General features: G+C 57.4%; 1 protein-coding gene across 9 annotated transcripts in view; it reads left to right on the plus strand.

Moving 5' to 3' along the window:
- TDRD9 (tudor domain containing 9) overlaps positions 1-25648 on the plus strand; it is an 84979-nt gene that overhangs the window by 53827 nt on the left and 5504 nt on the right. For 6 of the 9 annotated variants that reach the window (XM_084970285.1, XM_003128749.5, XM_084970286.1 and 3 more), the window contains 15 exons: positions 121-174; positions 2148-2264; positions 3234-3341; positions 5283-5383; positions 8637-8810; positions 10896-11007; positions 11931-12143; positions 12307-12396; positions 13138-13398; positions 15030-15185; positions 16505-16575; positions 17626-17735; positions 18189-18285; positions 20505-20643; positions 25265-25383. In XM_084970285.1, the coding sequence (XP_084826411.1) occupies positions 121-174; positions 2148-2264; positions 3234-3341; positions 5283-5383; positions 8637-8810; positions 10896-11007; positions 11931-12143; positions 12307-12396; positions 13138-13398; positions 15030-15185; positions 16505-16575; positions 17626-17735; positions 18189-18285; positions 20505-20643; positions 25265-25383 (1922 nt within the window). Of the gene's footprint in view, positions 1-120; positions 175-2147; positions 2265-2540; positions 2672-3233; positions 3342-5282; positions 5384-8636; positions 8811-10895; positions 11008-11930; positions 12144-12306; positions 12397-12835; positions 12928-13137; positions 13399-15029; positions 15186-16504; positions 16576-17625; positions 17736-18188; positions 18286-20504; positions 20644-23765; positions 24028-25264; positions 25384-25648 lie in introns of those variants that run through there. The other 3 variants (XR_014811452.1, XM_084970284.1, XM_084970288.1) reach the window with 3 other exon arrangements.

Consider the following 25648-nt stretch of genomic DNA (forward strand, 5'->3'; position numbering starts at 1 on the left):
TCTCTCGGTGGTATACATGCTTTCTGGTGTGTATTTGTAGCTGAGGTTCCTGTTAGAGTAGCCAAAATTAGCTCTGATTTGTTACATTCATACTGAATATTATGCCTTTATTATTTAAAGGATGAACTTGACTGGGGACGGTTAAATTACATTCAGATCAAGAGGATTAGAGAGGTAGGTCGATATTTCTTTGAATTCAAGTACAGGTGACTCACAGGTGTGGGGGGGGTCGCGCAGCAGGTGGGGGGCGGGGTGGCCATGATTCACGAAGTGCGCCCCCTGTTTACGGCTTCATTAGAATTTGTGTTCCAGGAGTTCCCGTCGTGGCGCAGTGGTTAACGAATCCGACTAGGAACCATGAGGTTGCGGGTTCGGTCCCTGCCCTTGCTCAGTGGGTTAACGATCCGGCGTTGCTGTGAGCGGTGGTGTAGGTCACAGACATGGTTCGGATCCCGCGTTGCTGTGGCTCTGGCGTAGGCCGGTGGCTACAGCTCCAATTCGACCCCTAGCCTGGGAACCTCCATATGCCGCGGGAGCGGCCCAAGAAATAGCAACAACAACAACAAAAGACAAAAAAAAAAAAAGAATTTGTGTTCCAGTCACGGTCAAGCTTGTTCCAGCCGAAGGATGCAGATGAGAACGGGCAGAGGGAGGAGGAGTGGGGAGGGGCGGAGGGCCGGGGTGCCAAACAGCCCGCGTGAAGGATCGCCACCCAGCCGCCCAGGGAGGCTCACCCTCACCTGAGCCCAGAGGGCGGGCCTCACTGGGGGTGGTCGGGTGGGCCCGTGGCCTCAGGTAAACAAGGAACCTCTCATGAGGCAGGACACTGCAGGGGCCTGGAGGTGACTTTCCAGGAGCTCCAGCTTTCTATGGAATGTCCTGGGTGGGGACAGCCCAGGCCTGCTGACTTGGCCCTGAGTGCAGCTTGCAGGACGCTCTGCCTGTTGTGTTTGCAGAGGCCTTACTCTTGGTTCGACTTGTCGTTTCTACTCTGCAGGTGTCTAAGGAGGTGGGCAGAGGGCATTTCAGTGGGCTGATGTTTGCTTTTTTCCGTCAGTTTAGTTGTTTCCTGTCTCTTGGTTCACATGTTAGCCTTACTGAAATGAGAATTTGATTGAGTAATACTTCCAACCTTTCTAATTAAATGTATTTAAAGGTGTGAATGTGCTTGACAGCACAGTGTGGGCTGGTTACCATTGCTTTCTGACATGTAGGGTCTCATGGTCATCCCTGTCCAGCTGTTTTTAGTACTGGTTTTCTCCTCGACTCAGTTTTTAAGACTATTTACATTTCCAGGTAGAAAGAACTATTTTTAGATGTCTTACTTTGTTATTTTAAAATTTTTATTGCATTTTGGTCAGAGAAAGTGACTTGCATTGTTTTATTTCATTTCATTTCGTCTCATGTCGTTTCATTTTTCGGCCGCCTCTGCTGCTTGTGGAAGTTCCTGGGTTAGTGATCAAATCCAAACCAAAGCTATAACCTACACCACAGCTGCAGCAATGCCAGATCCTTAACTCCCTACGCTGGGCTGGGGATCGAACTGGTGCATCCACAGAGACAAGTGGAATCATTAAAATCATTAACCCACTGCACCACAACGGGAACTCCACATAATTTTATTTTTATATTTTATTTTATTTGTCTTTTTAGGGCCCCACCTGTGTCATATGGAGGTTCCTAGGCTAGGGGTCAAATCGGAGCTGTAGCTGCCAGCCTACGCCGCATCTGCGACCTATACCACAGCTCACGGCAACGCTGGATCCTGCTGGATCCTTAACCCAGTGAGCAAGGCCAGAGGTTGAACCCACAACCTCATAGTTACTAGTTGGGTTCATTAACCACTGAGCCACGATGGGAACTCCAAACTGCATAATTTCAATTTGATTTTTTTTTTTTTTTGGCCGTGCCTGAGGCATGTGGAAGTTCCTAAACCAGGGATTGAACTCCTGCCACAGCAGCACTCCAAGCCACTGCAGTGACAACCCGCTGCTGCGCCCAGGAACTCCCCGTTCTTCATTGGCTGACCTTTAGTCCGAAGGCTCTTGGTGCTGCAGCGCTGCTCGCCCGTGTTGTATCGTCCTTGTGGCGCCTTCGCTGCTCTCCGGACCGTAGCACCCGGAGCCTCATCTGCGGTGTCGTCTTAGGTGGCTGAACTGTATGAAGAGCTGAAGTCTCGCGTCTCGCAGTTCAACATGCACGCGGACTGCCGGCGGCCCGTCCTGGACCGGGAGTACCCGCACAAGCAGCGATTCATCCTCCAGGTGGGCGCGTTAGGTCTGCTCCGGGCTCCTGTCTGGGACGCTGCTGCCTCAGGGGACAGGTTAGGCCACAGCGTTCGTGCTGTTGGGGAGCCAGGAACATCGCTGCTCTGGCCTGGTTTGGGTTTCCCATGTCCTTGAGCCGGTGGCCAGGCCCGTGGCTCAGCTGGAGGAGAGAGGCTGCTCCTGGCCTCCGCTGCTTCAGCGCAGGTCCTTTGGTTTTGGCTTTTGAGGGAGTAAAAGTGCTCTTATCACTACTGCCTCGCTCTTCCGTCACAGGGAAACCCATTTTACCTTTGAAGGCCGTGACCAGGTGTGCTGTTGGGTGCAGCTTTGGACGAGTTCTGTTGAGGCCAGCGGGCCCTGGAGGGGTGCCGCTGCTCTTCATCGTGGGTTTCAGAGCAGCCGTGCTCCCCGGAGGCACCAGCGTGGGCCGGCGCCTGCAGAGCTGGGTTCTAGCAAGGGACCTGTGAACCGGACGAAGCTGGAGACCTGGGTGTTCTGGATATCGAATGGCTCTAGGGCTGGGCGCTAGTCCACTGGGGGTGTGGGTTTCAAATGCTGTGTCTACGGAGGAAGGGACCCTCTGCAGAGCGCTTTTCTGTTGGAGGCAAGCTCACTGTAGTGCATCTGCCTGTCCCAGTTGGGACTTGATCTAAGCATTCGGAACGTGCCTGACCCACAGAAGTCAGCCTGTCGGGGAGAAGGGGGTCTGTGTCCCAGTTAACGCGCCCGCGCTTCCCGAGCCCCGTTCTGAGAAGCACTCAAGCACCTTTGAAGAAAGAACACGTAGAGGGCATTTGTCCTGGTGAAGGAACCAGAATCGTGACTTTGTCCCTGCTGGCCGGAGGCCCGGCTCGCGGCTCGCGCACCTGTCTCGCAGGTGGCACGTGTCCTGAGCCGAGATGGCCGAGTGCTGAGCTACGGGACGGAGCCATGCTGTCACTTCATGAAAATCAGTTTCTCTTCCAGGTCGTGTTGGCAGGTGCTTTTTACCCAAATTACTTTACTTTCGGGCAGCCTGACGAAGAGGTGGCGGTGAGGGAGCTGGCAGGCAAAGACCCGAGGACGACCGTCATGGTAGGTGGCGAGGGTCAGGGCCTGGGGGCTGCCCGCCCGCGGGGCTGGCCGCAGAGCAGCCTCTTGGGCCCCTTGTCTCCCTCTGTATCAGTGCTGAGTGGCCTTTGCCCCTGAGGCCACTCTGAGGGCTGGCCAGACCTTTGCCGCACACTCACTGGATCTTCAGTCTTGCTTCCTTTTTTGCAAACCTGGCCTTGAAAGAAGCCTTGAGGGGTAGGTATTAGGGCTCATCTTGGTTGGTCATGTCCCATTCTGAAGGATTTAAGATGCTTCTCCATAAATTTAAGGAGATTTGTTTAATAGCTTCATTTCCCACGAAGAGTTATTTGGTTGGCAACTTTGTACTGTGATTTAAACCCGATCCCCTTTGTGCCTCATAGAATCCCCTAGAGAGTATTCGTTTATTTATTTATTTATTTAATGTAACTTTAAAAAAAAAAAAACTATTTTTATTCTATTTGTCGTGGTAATCTGTAATCAGTGTTTTTTGTTTTTTTGCCTTCTCTAGGGCCGCACCTGCGGCATATGGAGGTTCCCAGGCTAGGGGTCCAATTGGAGCTGTAGCCACCAGCCTACGCCAGAGCCACAGCAACGCGGGATCCGAGCCACATCTGCGACCTACACCACAGCTCACGGCAACGCCGGATGGTTAACCCACTGAGCGAGGCCAGGGATCAAACCCGCAACCGCATGGTTCCTAGTTGGATTCGTTAACCACTGCGCCACGACAGGAACTCCTCGTTTATTTTTAAATTCGGGTTTAGGGCCCAGGCCACAGCCTCCCCTCTGGCCTGGGGAGGAGGAGTTAAGTGACACGTGCTTTGGGCAAAGCTCAGAGTCCGTCGCAGGCCCTGACGTTGGACCCACGTCCCTGGACCCTCTGTGTAAACCTGAGCACAGGTAACTTCAGGGCAACACCCGGAGGACTGCGTCTGGGAGCCCGGCTTCTCTGGGTCCCCGGGTTCGGTTCCTGGCCCGGCTCTGATAGCGGGCATGCCTCCTGTTTCCATCACCCTGTTCCTGAAGGATCAGGCTGCCCAGGGGTGAGGGTCCCGGCCTGGGACGTTACAGACGTGCTGCTCCCCCCCTCCCCCAGGGGTTTTGATTGAAAGGCCTCTTGGCTTTTGTTGCTCTCAAGGAGCACGGCCCTGAGGGCGGACCAAGCTCTGGGGCTCCTGTGACCTCGAGGGCGGGCGCCCTCCCCTCTCCTGTGCGCTGGTTTCGCTGCAGGGCAGCCTGTGCACCCCGTGGTCTGGGCCCGAAAGTCACCTCCTGTGTAAATGAGTGTCACCTGAGAGGGCCTTGCCCGGTGCCTTGTCCCTGCTCTGCACTCCGCGCGGGCGGCCTGTGCTGAGGTGCATGGCCTCCTCTCGCCGCGCCTCTTCCTGCTTATGTAGAAACATTCTGTTTCAAGAGATGTATTTTGGGAGTTCCCGTCGTGGCGCAGTGGTTAATGAATCCGACTAGGAACCATGAGGTTGCGGGTTCGATCCCTGGCCTCGCTCAGTGGGTTAAGGATCCGGTGTTGCCGAGAGCTGTGGTGTAGGTCGCAGATGAGGCTCGGATCCCGCGTTGCTGAGGCTCTGGTGTAGGCCGGCAGCTACAGCTCCAATTGGACCCCTAGCCTGGGAACCTCCATGTGCCGCAGGTACGGCCCTAGAAAAGGCAAAAAGTCAAAAAAAAAAAAAAAAGAGAGAGATGTATTTCGTCAGCTTGATTATTTTAAGGCCCAATAAAAAACGAGTCTTAATTTTTCTGTATCAGACTCCGGGACTGTTTTCACGGGGGGAGAGCCAGCCCTTGGGTCCGTGGGTGGCGCGCGAGGGTAGCTGGGAGCCAGAGCTTGTCAGCCGCTCAGCTCGCCGCCGGGCCGGGCCTGCGCTGTGCAGCTGCCGCGTGGCTCTCGGCTCCCTCCCGCCAACGCCGCGTCATGTCTTTCAGCTGAAGCACGTCCCTCCCTATGGCTTTCTCTACTACAAGCAGCTGCAGTCTCTCTTTCGAAAGTGTGGCCAAGTCAGATCCATTGTGTTCGATGGTGCAAAGTAAGTAGCCGTTCTTGCCAGCCACTGCCAGTGTGACCAAGCCGTGAGATTTCTCCCGTTTCCAGGAGCCGGTTCTTTAAACTGAGTGCTTATGAAACCGCATCTTCAGAAGGGCTGCTGCGACAACTCTTGACATGCAGCTCTGGGAGTTCCCGTTACATCTCAGTGGGTTAAGAACCTGACTGGTATCCATGAGGACGTGGGTTCAGCCCCTGGCCTTGCTCAGTGGGTTAAGGATCCCGCGTTGCTGTGGCTGTGGTGTCAGCCAGCAGCTGCAGCTCTGATTGGACCCCTTGCCTGGGAACTTCCATATGCCTCACCTTTGGCCCTAAAAAGGATTAAAAAAAAAGGAGGGGGGGGGGAGAAATGCATTTTTGGTTTCTCTTCTTGTTGGGAGCAGCTCCTCTTCTGTTTCAACCGACTGGCCCCTAGCGGAGCTCAGGGCGGCAGCCTGTATTTGGGTACCTGTGCCCCTAGACATCACGGGCGGGCGTCGCTGGGAAGGAGTCAGCTGGAGGCCTGCAGGCCTGCAGGAGAGTGTATCCGCCCGCAGGTGCTTAGTCCTCTTCCCAAGAGGGGGTGTTTATGCACAGAAACGGCTCCTTACAGCATTTAAATTGGCTCTTCTCTTTGGCCGTGCTGTAGCATGAGAACGTTCCCAGGCCAGGGGCTGAACCTGTGCTGCTGTTGTGACAATGCTGGCTCCTTCGCTTGCTGCGCCACATGGGAACTTCCTAAGTTGATTTCTAATATTTAAAGTCAGAAGTTTTTTTCTGGTGTCCGAAACAATTACTTCATGGAACTTTCCCAGTCTAGTAAATGCGAGATACCTGTGGTTGCTTTCGGATCAGTGTCCCAAGACCTCAAGCTGAGCCTGCGCCCTCTGCTAAAGGTCGGATTGGGTGACACAGACGGTTTACGTTCTGATCCTATGGTTAAAATACTGGTTTCCTTTCTGAGCACTGTGAATGCCTCCTGTGGCAAATATTTAACCCTAATAGGTAAAGCCTCTCCAAGTACTTCTCACAACTGTTACAGATTTAACTACACTCAAGAGGGCCTCACGTCTTCTTAAACATCCTAATACAAGTTAAAACAGTCAAACTCTCAATCGCTTATATAAAATTGCTCAGTAAGAACCGGACCCACACAGCTAGACCATGCTTCTCGAAGATGGACAGTCCCTTCGCCTTCTTGAGGTTCCGGTTACACCGCATGGATGGTCTTGGAACTGATTTGAGCGGTCCAGGCTCTCACTCAGCCCGCAGCAGCCGCTTCCCATAATCTTCCCTGTGGGTTGGATTCTGTGTTTGTTTCTTATTCTTCCTGTCAGGGGCCTCTTTTTAGCTACTTTAATTATGTTTTGTTGTATTTCTCATGGATTTCCGATTTTTCGTCACAGTGCCAATGTCAGGCCAGTTACTTGGAGACGCGGCGGTGGTCTTCTGGTTTTACCAGCTCCGGGCAGCAAGTAGTTAAAGAGGGACCTAAAACAGTGATTGAAGGAATGACGAGTGTCCTCTCGGATCGAGCAGGGCCCGCGCTGGGCCCTGGAGCACAAGTTTCCTCCCAGAGGCTGTCGGCTCAGTGTGCGGCGTGGAGGGCGGGGTCGGAGCCCAGCCATCTGCCTCTCGCGACGTGTCCTGGGAGAGGCCAGGCGGGCAGGAGACAGGCTCAGCGTAGGGCCAGCGGCTTTCGCCTGGGACTTCCTCGGGCGCTGTCGGGCGGGCCTTGGAGATAGACAGGCTGAGCGTGGTGCTCCTGCAGGAGCCCAGGGCGTCGGCGTTGTGACGTGGGAAAGCACGGGGTGTGTGCGAGTGTGTGTCGGATGGGGTGTGGACAGCGGGAGGCCAGCGCTGTCTGTGGCCAGCTGACCAGTATGGACACACCTGCTGGGCACTTAGAGACCCCTGAGGGTGTCCTCATTGGAACTGTGTTTTGTGGAGCTTGACCAGGGAGGAGCAGGAGAGGAAGCCGCCGCTCAAACCGGGGTGACAAGCTGTCACCCAGGCGGCAGGGTCTGAAAGGGAAAGGAGGTGCAGGACAGTGGGGGTGCTCTTGGTTCAGCCATGGGCGGCGGCGCGGGTGGGCGGCGGCGCGGGTGGGCGGCTGGGCAGGACGAAGGAGAGGGGAGCCGGAGCGGCCTGGGGTCGGGGGCACAGGCGTGGCTTGCTCCGCACGCTGAGTTGACAGCACTCCTGGAGATCCTGGGAGTGTGGTCGGGAGTATTCGAAAGGCCTTCTTTCTAAGGAGGACTTGGAAGCCTTCTGGCGACACAGCAGCAGAGGCCAGGAGGGGGCACGTGCCGGCCGGTGGGTTTACCAAGGGGCAGCGGGGGCGGGGTGAGAGGGCACCGGGCCGAGGCGGGCGGGAGGGAGAGGGGGCGCAGGCCGAGGGACCTCCCACGTCTCAGGGTAGCGCATTTCCTGGCAGCCTCTGGAGGGGCCGTAGGTCTGTTTTATGAGTATGATGTTTTGACCTAGGAGATTCTCACGTTTGTACGTAAACAGCGCGAGCTTTTCCTCTTTATACCAGGAAACATCTGGCCGGTGTCCTTTACTGCGTGTTTGTTCTTAGCTCCCGAGGAAGGGGTGGGGGATCGGACCCTCGGACGCGGGCGAGGGGTGGGGGGCGTTCGTCAGCATCGCTGGTAAGGGACTCCGTGGTGCTTTGGGGTAACATGGGGAAGGCCACTGAACTGCTCGCTTGTGTGGTTTGCTTTATCTGCTTTTTATTTTACAGTAACTTTTTTTTTTTTTTTTTTTTTTTGGGTCTTTTTAGGGCTGTACCCGCGGCATATGGAGGTTCCCAGGCTAGGAGTTGAATTGGAGCCGAAGCTGCCGGCCTGCACCACAGCCACAGCCACGGCGGATCTGAGCTGCCTCTGCAACCTACGCCACAGCTCCCGACAACCCAGATCCTTAACCCACTGAGCAAGCAGGGATTGAACCTGCGTCCTCATGGATACTAGTCGGATTTGTTTCCGCTGAGCCATGACAGGAACTCCTATAGTAAAACTTTTTAAAAAACCTGTAAACCTGTTACCTTGTTCTAATTATGAGAATTAAGGTTTCTTAGCTGGAAATTGCATTTGAACTCAATCTTTATTCTGCGTTGTGTTGCCTAATATAGATTATGCTTAATTTTAATTTAATGACGTGTCATTATAATTTTTATTTCTCATAAGAGAAACATTGACCCTTAAATACTTTTTCTTGGTCAAGTGTATTTTTCCTTTACACTTGTTGAGCAGAGCCTTCGTGGAGTTTTCACGTAATCCAACGGAGAGGTTTAAGACGCTTCCTGCCGTGTGCATGGCCATTAAGCTGTCCCAGCTGAAAATGTCCCTTGAACTCAGCGTCCACCCTGCAGAGGAGATCGAAGGGAAGGTGCGAGGCGGGGCTGCTGCCAAGCTCAGGACTGCAAGGTACTCTCCGAGGAGGCGGCGCCTCCCGCCGCCCGCTTTCACGTCTTCAGATGCTTTTTTTTTTTGGCCGCAGTTGCGGCACACTCAGGTTCCAGGGCCGGGGACCAAACCCACGCCACAGCAGTGACCATGCTGGATCCCCGACGCACCGTACCCCTGGGGAGCTCCCAGATACTGTTCTTCAACTGCAGTTTAGTCTTGCTTAGGTTCACCTACAGCACTGGCCTGTAGCCAGTAGAGCTGCCGTGACCCCTGACCCCATCTTCTCCTCGCTGTGTGTGCTGAGGCACGATGCCAGACCTCTCTGAACCTCAGCATTCTCGTCGCTTTAACTGTGCGATTCCTACTGCGAAAGGCCGTTCGGAGGTTCGAGTGGAATCATTTATGTCGTTTTCAGTTTAAAGCAAAGAGATTGAACCTAGTATTAGCTTCCTTTCTTCCTCCTGATAGTTATCGTCTTTTCCTGCTGAGCGAAGTGGCATCTTTTTCTTAGCAGAGCCGCCAGTCCGACGAAATGGAGAAGCTGTTGGGAGCGCCCAGTCGCTCCTCGTTGAGCAGGGCCCCCCGCAGCTGGTGGCGGGGCGGGGAGCCTGCGTGGGTCTGGCTGGCTCCAGAACAGGGGCTCACCACCCAGCAGCTGCCAGGGGCCCTTGGGTTTTCTGGGCCCACAGCAGGTCACTGCCGCGCGCCCGCAGGCCTCCCAGGCGTCACTGCTTAGGAAAAGGCTTTAACGGCAGGAGGAGTTTGGCAGGAATTTGAGGAATTGGTGAGAGGTAAGAGAAGCCTGTGCCCCGGTGTGGGATGTTTGATTCCGAGAGTTTGGGAGTTTAGGGGTTCAGTTTGTCACATAGAGCAGACCTGTCCTGCGGGCTGCTCTTGCCTCAGCCCCCCTCGTTCGCTACATGGGTCTGAAGAGTCGGAAGAGGGAGGGACCAGGGTCTCGTAATTCCTCCTCTTCGCTTAAGAATAAAATCATTAGGAAAGGAAGCTTTTTATCAAGTTTATGCTTCGTCTCCTCAGATTTTGGCATAGACTGTATCATTGCTTTAAGGGACGCGTGCTAACGCTTAGGCTGGTTAGAAAATCGTGTTATGTGTCTTCTGAGGTTATTAAGCAGGCATAGATTCTTGTACTTTTCTAAAGGTCACAGTCACCTCTGAAACCGCAAGTTAGGAAACACTGCAGGTCCTAGACTTAGAATTTATATATATATATATGTATATATATGTATATATATATATATATATGTATATATATGTATATATATATATATATATGTATATATATGTATATATAGAAAAGGCAAAAAGACAAAAAAAATATATATATATATAGAAAAGGCAAAAAGACAAAAAAAATACATATTTTTTTTGTCTTTTTGCCTTTTCTAGGGCCGCACCTGCGGCATATGGAGGTTCCCAGGCTAGGGGTCCAATCGGAGCTGTAGCCACCAGCCTGCACCAGAGCCGCAGCAACGCGGGATCCGAGCCACGTCTGCAACCTACACCACAGCTCACGGCAACGCCGGCTCCAAGACCCACTGAGCAAGGCCAGGGATCCAGCCCGCAACCTCGTGGTTCCTAGTCGGACTCGTTGACCACCGCGCCACGACGGGAACTCCCTTATTCTTTTTAAAATTTGAATCTGGAGTCTAGTGACCTCACAGTGTGTACGAGCTTCAGGCGTGCAGCAGAGCCGTTCGCTCACACAGGTAGATAGGCCCCTCTTCTCTCCCCGCAGGCCGTTGCAGGCCATCGAGTAGGTTTTCCTGCGCTCGACCGTAGGTTCTCGTTAGAACTTCCCTTCTCGAAAGACTCTGTGGCAGCCGACCGTGAGGGCCTGCGGGTCACTTAGCCTGCAGGTGCCAAAGGGTGCTGGGTGCCTGGGGGCCCGCCCTCCGCAGGCGGCCCTGAAGCCGCCAGAACCGCAGATTTGAGATGAAACCCGTCATCGCTGGCTTGAGGCGTTTTATCAGTGTTCTCTCCTGGGCGAAACAGTGGAATAACTCGAGCAGTAACTGCCCATCTGTAAACGTGTTTTCTTTGTAACGCCCGTGTTGCCTTTTTACAAACGTTGTGTCCACAGGGTGAGCGTGGACTTTCAGAAGCAGAAGGTGGACGCTGCACAGGTCTCATCTCACACGTCGGGCAGGTCCCGGGCGGTGTCGGAGCTCCTGCTGACGGTCAGCGTGACAGAGGTAGGGACGCTGCGACCAGACACCAGCTTCCCGTCTTCCTGACTAGAGCGGTCGCGTGGTGTGCTTGGAGCAACGGACGTGGGGACACACACGGGCTGGGTACCCGGGAACCGACACCCTGCCCTCGATGGAGGGGTTGGTCCGAGGGCAGCGCACCGGCGGCCTCTGTGCCTCGGTTCCTCTGTGCCCTCAGATTGGACCAGGCACGGACCGTGCCGGGCACCTGGGCGCGGGCCCTGGCAGAGCACACCTGCTGCGCACAGGGCCAATGCTAGTACGCCTGGGTGACCTTGAATTACTGTACGTGTTCATTCTGGAATCAGAGCTTAATCGTAAACTGTTAGTATGTTTACACTGCTCAAAAAATCGGTTTTACTGACATGGTAAATGTAAAACTGTTAATTAGCATAGTGACACTTGCCTGTGTGATTCCGTTTCTATCGACAAAAACGAGCGTTGGCACCACTATTCATGAGGGTATGGTTTTTACTTCTTCAAAATAAAATTTCAGTTCCATTTGCATCATGCATCCTGGTAGATCCATAGGTAGCCCTCACTGGGAGACTTGGCGTAGAAGCTCGGCTTCCAGAAGGCCGGCCCTCTGCGGCCGTGTGGGCCCTGGCCGTCGCAGGGGCAGCGGGTGAGAACTGCTCAGCGGGGCCTGGCGGCTGGAGCCCCTGCTCCCACCCCCTGGTGCCGCCCTGGGGCGCCTCCAGGAGGGGCCCCACATTCCTCGGCCCCCTGACCAGGGACCTCGCGTTTTCTCGTAAGCAGCTCCTGAGAGCCTGTAGGTACTTAGCGCCCGAGGAGGACAGTTTGCGGGGCCTGGGGGTCCGACGTGCCCGCGCTGCTGTGGGAGCGCCTGTTCCTCTCTACAGGACCCCTCTCCGGGGCTCAGCGCTGCGGCTCTTGCTTCTTTCCAGGTGGTCGAGGTGGGGCACTTTTGGGGATACAGGATTGATGAGAAAAATGCCGAGGTTCTGAAGCAGCTCTCAGCCGAGATAAGCCGTCTGAAGTTGGTGCCCTTGCCCACTCACCCGCATCCAGACTCGGTCTGTCTGGCGCCCTTTGCCGACGCTGGTAGAGAAAGCTACTTCAGGGCGCAGATCCTCTGTGTGTGTGGCCGTTGCGCTGAGGTGTGTTTTCTGTGGCGAACCAGAGGGAGATGGGACGGGCTTACAGGAGGCGGTAGGAGGTCTTGTCTAAGGTTAAGTGGAGACGAAATAGCGGTGATTCCGGTGCGAGACGCGGCCGCGTGGCTCGGGGGCGGCCGCGTGAGCTGGTGTTCCCGCGCCCTAGGTGTTCTTCGTGGACTATGGGAACAGAGCGCTCGTGCCACTGGACCTCCTGATGGAGATGCCCTGTCAGCTTCTCGAGCTGCCCTTCCAGGTGGGTGGACATGCCCCTCGTGTCCCACGGTCCAGCCCTCAGCTCAGAGGAGTCTTGGCCTGGCGCCTCAGCGGGTGCTGGCATCATGCTTGCCAAGTTTGGTTTCTGCTTTTTTTTCCCAAAAATCTGTGACTGAACGTGTTCTTGCAAAAACACTGCTTTTGGAGAGAGTGAAAAATCCATGGAAGGTTTCAAACTTTGCAAAAAAGTGGTGGTTTTCCTTCAGGAGTATTTTGTTTTCTTTTTGGGGGGGCGTGGGTGCACCTGCGGCATGTGGAAGCTCCTGGTCCAGGGATCAAATCCGAGGTGCATTTGCGACCTTATCCCATTGCACTGGGCTGGGGGTTGGACCCGTGTCAACACAGAGACAATGCTGGTTCCTTCACCCGCTGTGCCACAGCGGGAGCTCTCAGCAGTATTTTTTAATACTGTTTCTAAGGTTTCGGGTTGTGTTGAAAGCCGACGGAGCCCAGGTGGGCTGGAGGCCCTTTCACACACACACTTGCGGTCTGCATGGACCCAGTCTAAGAGGTATTCGGAACGGTTTTGTTGTGCAAAAGCAAAAGCCAAACCAGGTTTTTTACCTGCGAAATCCTCACTCGTCCCCAAACTGTTCTCAGTGGGCTTTTTACAAGGACCCAGGGAGGGCCCCGTGGGCCAGGGCGCTTCCCAGGCCACGGGCGCCGAGCGGGCCGCCGGCCGCTGCGGCTGCTGCAGTGGCCGCTTGTGTCCCATCCGCAGGCTCTGGAGTTTAAGATCTGCAGGATGCGCCCGTCCGCGAGGTCGCTGGTGTGCGGCGAGCCCTGGAGCGGCGCGGCCGGCCGGCGCTTCGCGGCCCTGGTGCGCGGCTGCGCGCTGCTGGCCGAGGTCTTCTCCGTGGTGCACGGCGTCCTGCACGTGGACGCCTACCGGCCCGCGGGGGCCCAGGGCTCCATCGACGTCCGCGCCGCGCTGGTCCGGGAGGGCTACGCCGAGCTGGCCGAGGAGCCCTATGAGTCCAAGGTGCGTGTGCGGGGGGCGTGGGGGCCCGTTGCCTCGCAGGATCCGCAGCCGGCGCTGGGGGAGGGGGCGGGGGGGGGGGCGCTGGCCTGAGGCCTGTGGGGCCCCTGGGAGCGTCATCCAGGTTTTCCTCCAGACGCAGTGTCGCTGGCCGAGTGCCGCTGCTTCGGTTGGCGTCCTGATGGGAAGCTGGCTCTGGGTTTGTTTTTCCTGTCGTTTTTAGGGCCGCACCCGTGGCGTATGGAGGGTCCCAGGCTGGGGGTCGAATCGGAGCTCCAGCTGCCGGCCTCCACCACAGCCACAGCGACGCGGGATCCCAGCAGCGTCTGCGACCTACACCACAGCTCACAGCCACGTGTTTTGTTTTGTTTTGTTTTGTTTTTCCCTCGGAATGAGAATTAGATGTGGGCGTTCCCGTCATGGCTCAGTGGAAACAATCTGACCAGGAACCATGAGGTTGCGGGTTCGATCCCTGGCCTCGCTCAGTGGGTTAAGGATCTGGCGTTGCCGTGAGCTGTGGTGAAGGTCGCAGACATGGCTCAGATCCCACGTTGCTGTGGCTGTGGTGCAGGCCAGCAGCTGGAGCTACAATTTGAGCCCTAGCCTGGGAACCTCCATATGCCACATGTGCGTCCCTAAAATGCAAAAAAAAAAAAAAAAAAAAAAAAAAAAAGAGCGAGAGAGAGAGAAAATTAAGATGTGACAGTGTTCTCTTTGGGGAAGTTTTTAAAAAATATGGATTCTAAGATTTCTCTCTCTAATGAAAATGATTAATAAAATCCTCAAAGTATTTTAAGCGTTTCAAGATGTCTTTCAACTGTTTCTTTCAAAATCCGTTCTGAAGCTGTTTCTCTAGATCTGAAAGTTTCAGGGTTGCCCCGGAGGCTTCTGTTGAAGGTGGTTTGTTTCCCTTGTGTAATTTCTGCTGAGGACGAGGGGCTGAGGCGGGGAAGGGGCAGAGACCCGTGTTTCCGTGGAAACCCTTCTGGGGTTCCTGGTGGAATCCCCGACATGGGACTGAGGTTGGGTGTGAAACGTTCTCTTCCTCCCTTTTTTCAGCGCTCTGGCGGCGGAAAGGTAGGTCTGAGGATCATGAACCGAGGCTTTGATGAATCCTGTCTGTCTGCTTTCGTTTGAATTTTATTTTTATTTATTTTTTATTTTTTTGTCTTTTGTCTTTTGTCTTTTTGTCTTTTGTTGTTGTTGTTGTTGTTGTTGTTGCTATTTCTTGGGCCGCTCCTGCGGCATATGGAGGTTCCCAGGCTAGGGGTCGAATCAGAGCTGTAGCCACCAGCCTACGCCAGAGCCACAGCAACACGGGATCTGAGCCGCTTCTGCAACCCACACCACAGCTCACAGCAACGCCGGATCATTAACCCACTGAGCAAGACCAGGGACCGTACCCGCAACCTCATGGTTCCTAGTCAGATTCGTTGACCACTGCGCCACGACGGGAACTCCCGTTTGAATTTTAAACTGCACGTGACGCAGCTGCCGGGACACCCGACGATGGCGCGGTCCCCTGAGAAGGGTCCTGAAGGTCGTGCCGGAGGCGCTCGGAGCGGCGCTGGGACTGAGGGGCTCTGAACACGGCATTGCCTCTTAGCGAAACGAGCTTTTCTCGCTTTGTCCAGCAAAGCCACGACATGCTCCAGGGTCTCCTTTCCGAAGCCGTGGAGGGCGCGGCAGACGCGCCTGCGTCCTCCCTCGTGAGGGAGGATGAAACCTACCTGATCCGGGGTCTGCTGGAGAGCTTCGCTTCCTCCAAGCTGGGTAACCCGCACTGCAAGGTAACCGCAGGCGTGCCTCTGAGTGCAGTTGGAAACGCTTACCTCCTGCTGCCTTGGCAAGCTGAGTTGTCGTTGGCGGTCACGGCGGTTTTCCCATCCTGGGTTTTAATGCTGTTGCTTTTTTCATGATGGAGCCTGTGTCTAGTAAGAGAAAAGCCCAGGCTTAGGCGAGGAAAGCTCTGGCTCGTTCTCTTTTTAAGCCAACCCTTTCGAAGGCAGTGTCCGCCAAAACGCACGGCCGAAATGTCGAGGCTTGCACTGTACTCAGCAGGCGTTCCGAGGATCTCGGGCTCGGGGAGCAGGCTCTCGGGGAGCTGAGGGGCAGCTCTGAGGAGATTGCGGGGGCGCGTAGGAGTCGGGCAACAAAAACCACGTAGCTGGAAGATCCGAGGATTACTGTTCATGACTGCTTCGGCGTGCGCGGCTCCAGGCCGCCCTGCGGGCACCGGAGTCCAGGCTGCCGGCCTGCTTGGAGGGGGCTCTGGCTGGGAGACCCCGCCCTGGTCCCGCCTCTACTGTCGTTGCCCCCGCCTCTAGCTGTGTGGTCTCAGGCCTGCTCCAGTGACTGGGCCGTTCCGCTGCAAGGAAAGCAATACCTGTACAGAGCAATACCTGTACAGAGTTTCACCAAAGCTCTTTCTTAAGTGTGTATGTTGAGAAGCGTGGGTGAAACCATTGAAGAACTCAGTTGCATCCCAGAAAGATACCTTCTCGAAGGCATTCTCCCCCGTGCTGAATCTTGAAAATGTTGCTGTTACAAGCACCAGTTTGTGTGCCTGAGGCCCGGTGAAGCTGGGCAAACAGGAACAGAGAAAGGCTTTTGTAGGCCCCCAGGGGAGTGGCGGGGAGGTGGCTCGTGCCCCTGGAGCCCCGAATCCCCCGAAGGGCTTTAGCAAAGCACCTGTAAAAGGCCAGGTGAGGCCGGGAATCCCAGTCCTCTGATTGGCTGGCGGCGAGGTGACGGGCGCGCTCACGGGAGTTGACAGTGGCCCCCCTCTGGCACCAGGAGGCCTGGGGGCTGCATGCTCGTGGTCATTAAGTATTGACATCCCCTTTGGGGGCGCCTTCACGTCCGCACAGTTCGGGGTGTGCATCAGATACTGTTGCCCGGGTCCCTCGGAGAGGAGCTTCCGCAGCGCAGCGGCCGTGGGGGGGTGCCTGGCCCGGGGGTGGGGGCACAGGGGCACCTGCTCCGGCCGTTTTGACCAAGGCGCAGCTCCCTTCTTTGTGAAAACGATGAGCCGGCTTCGGGACTTGTTAAATGTAGGTTCAGGGATGTTCTGCCAGCGGCTAACAGCTCGTACGTTCCGCGTGCGCAGGCGATCCTTCACGGGCCCTTTAACCCTTACGCGCTGAAGTGCCACAGCCTGACCCGGATATCCACGTTCAGGTATGGCGGCCTTCCGCTCCCACTGCACTCGCTCCCTGCCCGGCTGCTGACAGGGCGCGTCGGAAGGCGTCTGCTTCACAGCCAGCCTGCGGGAACGCGGGCCTTTTCCCAACCCCTCAGCCTCACGGGCTCCGCATCCCAGGTCCCCTTTCCCTCGTCTGCCGAGCCCTTCTGTGCAGGACGTGTTGGGGTGTCTCCCATCGAAGCCTCGTTTTTTTCTGTTCTCATGGGGATTGTTACTCATTCAGCACATCTGGGCTGCCCGCCGTGTCCTGGGGACAGTCTGAGGAGACCACAGGGAGCACACTTGGTGGTCTTCCCTGCACTGTGGGTCCGGTGGGCAGGGGCTCAAAGAGGAAACCCCTGCCCTCGAGAGAGACCGAGAGGGAGCCCAGCTGTTCCCGAGGCAGCCGAGGCCCGCAGCCCACGGGGGAGCTCCACGGGCAGCGGTCAGGGCCGGCGAGGTGCTTCCGGCCGCGGGGCCCGAGGCGGGGTCGGCAGAGCCTCACGGGATGCCTCGTCCTAAGACGGGTGGGACGCCTGGGCGCGGACGGGTTTTTAAAGTGAGCACTTGCTGCAAGGGGCCCCTGGCTTGTCACCACCCCCCCCCCACCCGCCAGCCTGTTGGAAATGCAGGGCGAGGACCTGTGCTGTCACGAGGCCTTGAAAGGGACCGAGCCTGGAGACGATGGAGTGGGAGGACCCTGGCCGAAGCGCCAGGCCGTGCTCGGCTGTCCCCAGGGTGGCACAGGGCGGCACAGGGCGGGACAGGGCCGGAGCAGGCCCTCGAGGAGAGCTTTCCGAGAGCCGTCACGGCTGGCGCCTGGCCGGGGCCCACGCGCGGGGAGAGCAGGACCGGAGGGTGCCGGCAGGCGGAAGGGAGCCGGCTGGGCGGGGTCCGAGCACCAGGCAGCGTCTGGGATCGGGGGAGGCGGGGGGGGGGCCTCGAGATGGGTGGCACTGCCTGCCCCGTCCGTGACCCGCGTGCGTGTGGCGGGGGTGCTGCCCGGTGCGGGGATGGGCCGCTGCCTCCTGCGCCTCTGCCTCCAGGTGTGTGTGGATCGAGAAGGAGAGCGTCAACTCTGTCATCGTCAGCGACGCCCCTGAGGACGGCCACCAGAGGATGCTGGTCGCCGCGTCCCTGTCGGTCAACGCCACCGGTGAGTGGGGGGGCCTCGGGCCGCCGCCGCCCCCACCTCCCTCGACGTCAGCTGCGGGAGCTCCGTCCCCGACCAGTGAGAGCTTCCTGCTCGCGGGCCGTGTCTCTGGACTGTGTTCCGGGGGCAGCGGTGATGGGGCACCGCCACCTGCCTGCTGCGCGGAGACGCGTAAACCGACGCCCTGCATGTGCATTTGCTCGCTCCGTGCGCTTGGCCACCGCCGAGTGCAAATCCGAGTTCCCGGCCTGAGACACCCGGACGGCGGTGGCGGAGAAAGGAAAGACGGGATGGCCAAGCCCAGCTCGTCCCCAGATGGGAGCCAAGCCTGAGCAGCGTCGGGACGGGCTCGGGGCTGTGGGGACTGACCCTGGGAGCCCCTTGCCGTTGGAGACACATCCCTGCGCCCCGCCCGCCGCTGCTCCGCCTGAGCCGCCCCACCCTGCCGTCTGACAGGGTCCACCGTGCTGCTGCGGGAAACGTCTCTGCTGCCGCACATTCCCGGCCTCCCTGCTCTGCTCAGCATGCTCTTTGCCCCGGTGATGGAGCTGAGGTAGGTGTGCGCATCCCTAAGAGAGAACCCGGGCGGGAGGGCCGGGCGCCTCCGTCCCTATCCCCGTCCCCGTCCCCACCTTGGAGAGAGGGCGCCCCGGGCCCGTCGGGCTCTTGCCACCTCGCCTATACCCGCATGGTCACCAGACTCGTTTGCGCTGCGCCACGGCAGAAACGCCCTGTTTCTGTGGTCTTAGTTGCGGTTTCTTAGGTTTATGTAAATATCTAGGGCCCTCGAAGAGAATTAAGCCCAGGTCTTTGGTTGCCTTTAGTGATGCAAGATTTAGGGAGGCTCCTGTTGTGACTCTGTGGTAACAAACTTGACCCACATCTGTGAGGCTGTGACTTCAGTCCCTGGCCTCGCTGGGTGGGTTAAGGATCCGGCGTTGCCGTGAGCTGGGGTGTAGGTTGCAGGCTTGGCTTGGATCCTGAGTTGGTATGGCTGCAGTGTAGGCTGATGGCTGCAGCTCAATTTGACCCCTAGCCTGGGAACCTCTATGTGCTGTTGCTGTGGCCCTAAAAAGCAAAAACAAACAAAAAAAAACCTTAAGTTTTAGAGCGGATGAGCAGAAAATTGCTCCCCTAGGTAGGTCGATTCTCGCCTAAATCTTTCAGGACTGTCCTTGTTGGGGTGCGTTTGTCATCAGTTTGAGTCTCAGAGCTGCTTTGGTGAGGTGGAGGTGATGTGACATTCCAGGAACAGTGAGGAAGTAGTGCTTACCTTTCTTCTGGGTGACCTGGCTTATTAACTCTGTGAAATAATAAATTATATTCATCAAAGATAATGTGAGGGAGCTTACTATTTAAAGAAACATATTGGTGACTGTTCTGTAAAGCAAATACTTTTAAGTCTAAATTCTGAGTCTGTCTGCTTTGAATTTACTTAAAGTGGGATTGCGGTGGGGGGGGGGGGGTTGGGCTGTGCCCAAGGCACCTGGAAGTTCCCAGGCCAGGGATCAAACCGGTGCCACAGCAGTGACCTGAGCTGCTGCAGTGATAACACCGGGTCCTTAACCTGCTACACCACAAGGGAACTCCCCTCTTATTTTTATTAAAGTGGGGAAAAAAAAGTGTGTGTATTTCTGTTTCGGACTAAGAAGAGAACTTTTTTTGCTTAGCTTGTTTTCATAAAAAATTTCGTTGATCCAGATGGTGGGAAAAGTTCTGAGTTGATTAAGAGTCAAAGAAAATGACCAAAATATTTGAAAAGGTACTCAATTTTAGTGCCCGTTCACTTGTTTGATAATTATGTGTTGAACCCATCGTGGGCTGCAGCTCTGCGTTTAAACTAGCACCTGGAACAGGAGAAGGAGCCCTGCAGGTCGAGGGCCCTGGGGGGCGTCTGGAGAGGCAGGGTTCCTGCTGGAGCGGCCTGAGCTCCTTGGGTTGGAGACAGGCCTGCAGGGAAGCGGAGAAGCCGGGCCTAGTGGGGGGCGAGCACGTGGCTGGAGGCGACGCCACTTGGGGGAGCCGAGCAGAGGCCAGACGGGACTGCTCGTGGTGGTGTCCAGGGTGCACAGAAGCCACTGGAAGCCCTTGAGCGAGCAGGAGCCTCGTCTGAGAGGCCAGCGCTGTCTGCCGTTGTGGAAAACAGAGCGGAGGCAGCGGGGTGGGTGTGGGGAGACGGGTCCGAAGCCGGCTGCGTGGGTCTGGGTGAGAAACGGGCGCTCCGGCCCAGGCGGGTGGCCATGGAGATGGAGAGACAGCGGGCGAGGGGGACCTCCCGGGGTGGAAGCGGGGGGACCCGTGGCAGGTGGAGGGAGCGGCGGCTCTTTGGTAAAGCGGAGACGTGGCGCTTTGGGTTCTCAGCCTGCGTGGCGGGTTTCGGGTGGGAAGGAGCAGCGCTGGGCGTCTGGCACAGCCCCGGAGGCCTGCGGAGCTTTCTCTCCAGAAATCTCACTACTGAGACTCCAACTCGGGGAAAGAATTCAGAAAGAGGGAAAAACTGTACGGCATCAAATCCTCCGTGCCGTGTCTTGTCTCCTGCAGTGAGAGTTAAAAACCGAAATAACGGGTGTTCATAAAAGCACGACTTCCTGTTTTCATAGCCACACGCTAGTACTTCTTAGACAGAAACGGGCGGAGAACATGCAAAAATGAAATTCGTTGCTCTCTTGGGGGCGGCGGGGTGCGGGCTGGTTTCATTGGCCGGTCCCTTTAACATGGACACAGCGGCTCCGCAACGTGGAGGTGCTGACTTTTCTCAAACGTTTCTTTGAGGGTTGATCGCGACGGAAAGTGCTACACCGGAGTCCTCTGCGGCTTGGGGTGGAACCCATCCACGGGGGCCCCCGTCCTGCCAGAGCACGACCTCGAGCTCGCCTTCGACGTGCACTTCAGCGTGGAGGACATCGTGGAGGTGAGGCCGCCGCGGGCGCTGAGCCCAGGCGCCTCCCTGAGGGGCGCGACAGCGGGCGCCGCGTCGGAGCCGGTGCTTTAAACACGGTCTCCGCCGGGGCTGGAGGTGCTCCCTCCGCCTTGACCTGCCTGTTTTATGACTTCTCTGCACAAGATGCTGCTCCCCGCATTCCTCATGCGGTGTCTCTGGCACGGCAGGCTTTCCTGGGCTGTAGACCACACACCAGGGCCACGGGGCGGTGGGTCTCTCTCCAGGTCTGGCCCAGGTCAGGGCTGGCGGGACCCCCTTGCCAGACCCGCCGCAAGACGAGGAGACAGAGCTCTGACCCGCTGCACCCTTTGCCGTGCTCGGCGGGGCGCGGACCTCCCTGCGGCAGCGGTGCCCGGGCCGTGCCAGGCGGCAGAAGCACACACGTTGAGGTGGAGTGTTTAGGAGCTGGCATGACAGGTGGACGAAGAATTCTATGGCTTTTGAATTTCATGATGAAAATTTGGGGCCTGTATTTTGTATGCCTTTGTTTTTCTGTTTCATTGGTTTGTGTCTTTGTTTTGGCTGTGCCTGTGGCATGTGGAAGTTCCGGGGCCAGGGACCAAACGTGCACCCCAGCAGGGGCCCGAGCCGCTGCAGTGACCTTGCCGAATCCTTAACCCGCTGAGCCGTAAGAGACCTGCTTCCTTTTCATTCAGGGCTGTTGCATGTTACCAAGCGAGGGGCAAAGCTGGTTTCCTCACAGGCCGTTGGAGGCAGGACTCTAGAGCACGAGGGGCCGTGAGATGGGTGAGGTTGGCATAGGCGCACAGAAGGGGGGGCGGGGGGCCCTGGGGCGAGGCTGTTGAGCTGGCCTTTCTCCAGAGGACGCTGGCTCTTATTAACTTAAGCGTCGTAGCCGTAGAGACCTGGAGGCTGTGCTCGCAGAAGGGTCAGCGTGCCTTTGGCTGGAGGTTTACTGCATCCTTCCTTGGAGGAGGAGGAGAAAAAGCTAAAAAGAAACGGCCGGTTCAAGGACGGATGCGGAGTGTCGGGGTGGCTGCAGGACTGCCGCGCTTCTCAGTGGCGCTCAGACCGCGGTGCCTCGGGCCGGTTGTGAGCAGTGTTGTGCCTGCGGACGGCAGGGAGGCCGGACTCCCGGGAGGAGGCGCCTCAGAAGAAAGCGCGGCGAAGGAGCCCCACAGCTTCTTGAGCTGCGTTCTCACCGACGGCCTCAGCAGTTGAGTGCACGCGGTTCGTCTGCCAAGGTGATGGCCTCGAGTTTCCTGTTGGGGGGAACACAGACGCACGCTCCTGTCTCGGTGAAGTCTTGATGGGGGCTAAGAGAAGATTTGACTCAGCGGTTCGTTCCCGTAAGGGGCTCTGGAGCTTGGAGATACTCCTTAGATCACAGGCGCGATGGTGAAGCAGGCGCGGCTCCACGCCTCTTCTTACACGAGAACGTGCAGGAGGAAGCCCGCCTGACCGCGGCTTTGGCAGCGCGTCCGGAGCTGCAGCACCGAAAGCACAGTCTGGAAAGAGGAAACCGCTGTTGGACTTTATCAAAGGAAAACCTTGCTCTGCAGAAGATCCTGTTACAGGAGTGAGAAGACGAGCGGCCCCACGAGCAGGAGGTGCCTGCGGGTGCCGGCCTAGGCGGGGCTGTCATCCGTCAGAGGCGGTGCTCTCTCAAAACTCGGTGGTCGGATAAGCGACCGGATGAAGATGTGGAAGACGATGGCAAATGGGAGCTGCTCAGCATCCTGTCGTTAGGAAACTGCCCATTAGGAGCGCAGTGACACCCCTCTGCAGACCCAGCAGAGTGGTTAACTCCAGAACACGCTGAAAACAGCCGGCGCTGGCGAGGAGGTGGATCCACAGGGCTCTGCGAGTGCCGGTGGGGGCATGGAGTGCAGCTCATATGTTGGAAGATCAGATTCCTAAAAGTTAAACACGTGCCCCCATGATACCCAGCTGTCCTGCTTTTCAGTATTTATCCAAGGGATTTGGAGGCTTATACCCAGGAGTTCTTGCTGTGGCTCAGCGGGTGAAGAGCCCGATGTAGTGTCTATAAGGAAGCAGGTTTGAGCCCTGGCCTTGCTCAGAGGGTAGGGGTCCAGCGTTGCTGCAAGCTGCGGCACAGGTCGCAGATGTGGCTCGGATCTGGTGTTGCTGGGGCCCTGTAGGCTGGCAGCTGCAGCTCCAACTTGACCCCTAGCCCGGAGCTTCCATATGCCGCGGGTGCAGCCCTAGAAATGAAAAACAAACTTCAATCCATGTAAAACCTGCTTGTGCCTGTTGATGGCAGCGCTCACAGTTCATGGGAGGTAAAAGCTGGACGCGGTCAGGAAGCCCTTTAGCAGGGAGCGGGATGAGCAGACTGGGAAGCAGAGGACTCTGCAGCTTGAAAAGGAGTGAGTGCTTGATCCGTGGACAGTGTGGGCGCATCTGGAGTGTCTGTTGCTGAACAAGAGAAGCTGGGACTCGGGGGTGGGGGGGGAGGGGCTGCGTGCGCAGTGACTCAGTTCGTATGACCTTCTGGAAAGGGCCGAAGGCTGGGGACAGGAAGAGGGCTCGTGGTCCCTGTGGGTCAGGGAGCAATGGGCCCCGACGGGCCTGAAGAGCGAAGGGGCTGCTCTGTGTGCCGGTGGTGGGGGGGCTGTGCGCATGTCGAAACCCACAGACTGTCCCCGTGAGCACGGGCCTCTGATGGGTGCCATCAGCACAGGCAGGCCAGCTAGGATCTGGGGGAGAACTGCATGAGGGAGGGAGCAGGGCTTTGCCCGGAGCCGAGGGTTCCAGACGGAAAGACCCGCACCTGCACGCTGCTGTCTGCGTGCTGGTTGATCTGAAAGCACACGCTCCTGGGATTGACCAAAGGAGGGAAGGGTGGTGGGAGCCGTGCTCTTCGTTACGGGGCAGGGGGCTCGGAAACGAGCAGGAACAGAAGGCGGGGACAGCCCTGTGGGGTGGGCTTGGGTGGTGGGGGCGAGGCGGCGATGTCACACCCCTGCGTGGATGGATCCCCTGGCTCTCCGGGGGCCTGCTCCGGGACCCCCCAGCAGCCTCCAACAGCCTGGGGTCCAGATCGCGGTTTCCAGTGGGACCCTCCGACAGCAGGACCCAGTGCTCCTTGGAGAAACGGCTCTTTCCAGGGCCGGCCGGAGGAACCGCAGGATGAGCCGGGACTTCGCAGAGCGCCAGGGCGCGAGGAGGTGCTCACGGAGCAGGGATGCGTCAGAGGCATCGGCGCCCCGGCGTCCAGAGCCGGGACAGGTAGAGCAGCAGAGGAGACAGTGGGTCTTGGGTTCTAACTCGGTGGGCAGTTGCTGCTTGTGTGTCTGAAGGTGTATGCAAACGGGGAGGAAGAGAGACACAGGTTCCGTGCGGAAGAATTCCCAGAAGCACCTGGGGGTGCCCCCCCACACCCCCAGCTTCGAGGGCAGACCAGAGTGACAGCTTCTCCTAAGCCTGGCAGACACCGCCTCAGCTGGGAGGTCAAGGCCAGCATCACCACTGCTCCGTCATGGGGGCAGCGCACATATCCCGCCCTGATGGGACGAGGGGGCCCCCGCCTCTGTGGGGGTCTCCCACCCCGATCTAATCATGAGGAAGACGTGACACAGCCCAGGCGGGAGGGCAGCTCGCAGAACACCTGACCAGAGCGCCCGAGAATTGTCAAGGTCGTGAAAAACAAGGAAAGGCTGGGAAGCTACCCTGCATCAGAGGGGCTGGGGGTGACAGGTGCCGCGCGGTGCCCGGGATCTGATCCGGGAGCAGAACGGACGGGAGTAGAAGCGGGTTGAATCCAGATGGAGCCTGGGGTCTAGTTAACGGAGATGTGCCGGAGTTGGCATCTTGGTGGTGACAGACATCCTGCAGGAGGGGGCACGGGAGGCGGAAGGCACACGGAACCGCCTGCTCTCAGATCACTCGGGGACACCATGCCCCGGGTGGTGACAACCTGTGGGGCACTCCTCAGGCTTCCGTGGGGACACTGCAGACAGTGGCCACAGGGGCGGAGGGGTCCTTCGTGTGCTGACAGGTGGTACCTGTGGTGCTCACTTTGCGGGGGACAAGTACAGAATGACCCTCTTGTGGCCCCGAAGCCAGTCTTACCTCAGCCGAGAGATACACAGGTGAGAGGAATGTGCGGTCCCCTCGGGCTGCGGAGGGGGGGCCCAGGGGCCCCCGGGCACCCAGGGGAGCAGCGCTCAAGTCCGGGGTGGGGCTGCGTGGCGTCTCGCACAGCGTCCCGTGTGCCTTAGGCTCTCTAGGTGGCCGGTGCAGGGTAGATTCAAGTTTGCTTTGGGGACTTTCCGGTGGTGGTTGGTCTTTTTCCCTGTGTATACGGTACAAGTAGATTTTGAAGAGTTGTGACCTCATGGGTTAGACGATGAAATTTTAGAATAAAAGTTTTAAGAATGTGCTGCGTCTGAAAAGTCTGAACCTTTCCTGCTGATTTGTTCTTTTGTTTATTGTCTCTTAAATTGTGGTCGTGGGGATTGATGTCGTTTGTGTTGTCTTGATCACTTGGTCCACAAGCTGTAGTGGCGACAACCACGGGAACACGAGATGTGGATGTTCGCTAGCGTGGAGTGAAATCCCAGTCACGGCAGAGCCGCGTGGGGTCTTACGCTGCCGTCTGCCGCAGGTTAACATCCTCAGAGCCGCTATTAACAAGCTGGTGTGCGGTGGACCCGACGGATCAAAGCACCTTGGGCCGGAAAGGGTCGCGCAGCTGCAGGACAGCGCTCGGCAGAAGCTGTTAGGGTGAGTGCTGACGTCATGGCTGCCTTCCTTGCCAGGCGGCTTTCGGAGCCGTCTTGCCTGTGACGTTTTGATCAGGAGGTGTGATGGATTGATCCTCCAAAGAGGAGGCGGCGTCTAGGAGGCACCAGGACACAGGCGCCACCTGTTGTGGAGAGCAGCCACCTTTGTCCTGCGCAGGCAGGAGGCTGTGGGCACGCTCCACAGGTGGGAAGGCAGAGGGACACCACGGAGGAGGAGGAGGGTGGGAGGGGCCTGGGCTGCGGGG

Source organism: Sus scrofa, chromosome 7, assembly GCF_054392235.1.
Source record: "Sus scrofa isolate SSC_HxYL_T2T_F1_AM1 chromosome 7, Sscrofa_HxYL_maternal_Yorkshire_Landrace_v2.0, whole genome shotgun sequence".
In the NCBI taxonomy this organism is placed as follows: domain Eukaryota; kingdom Metazoa; phylum Chordata; class Mammalia; order Artiodactyla; family Suidae; genus Sus; species Sus scrofa.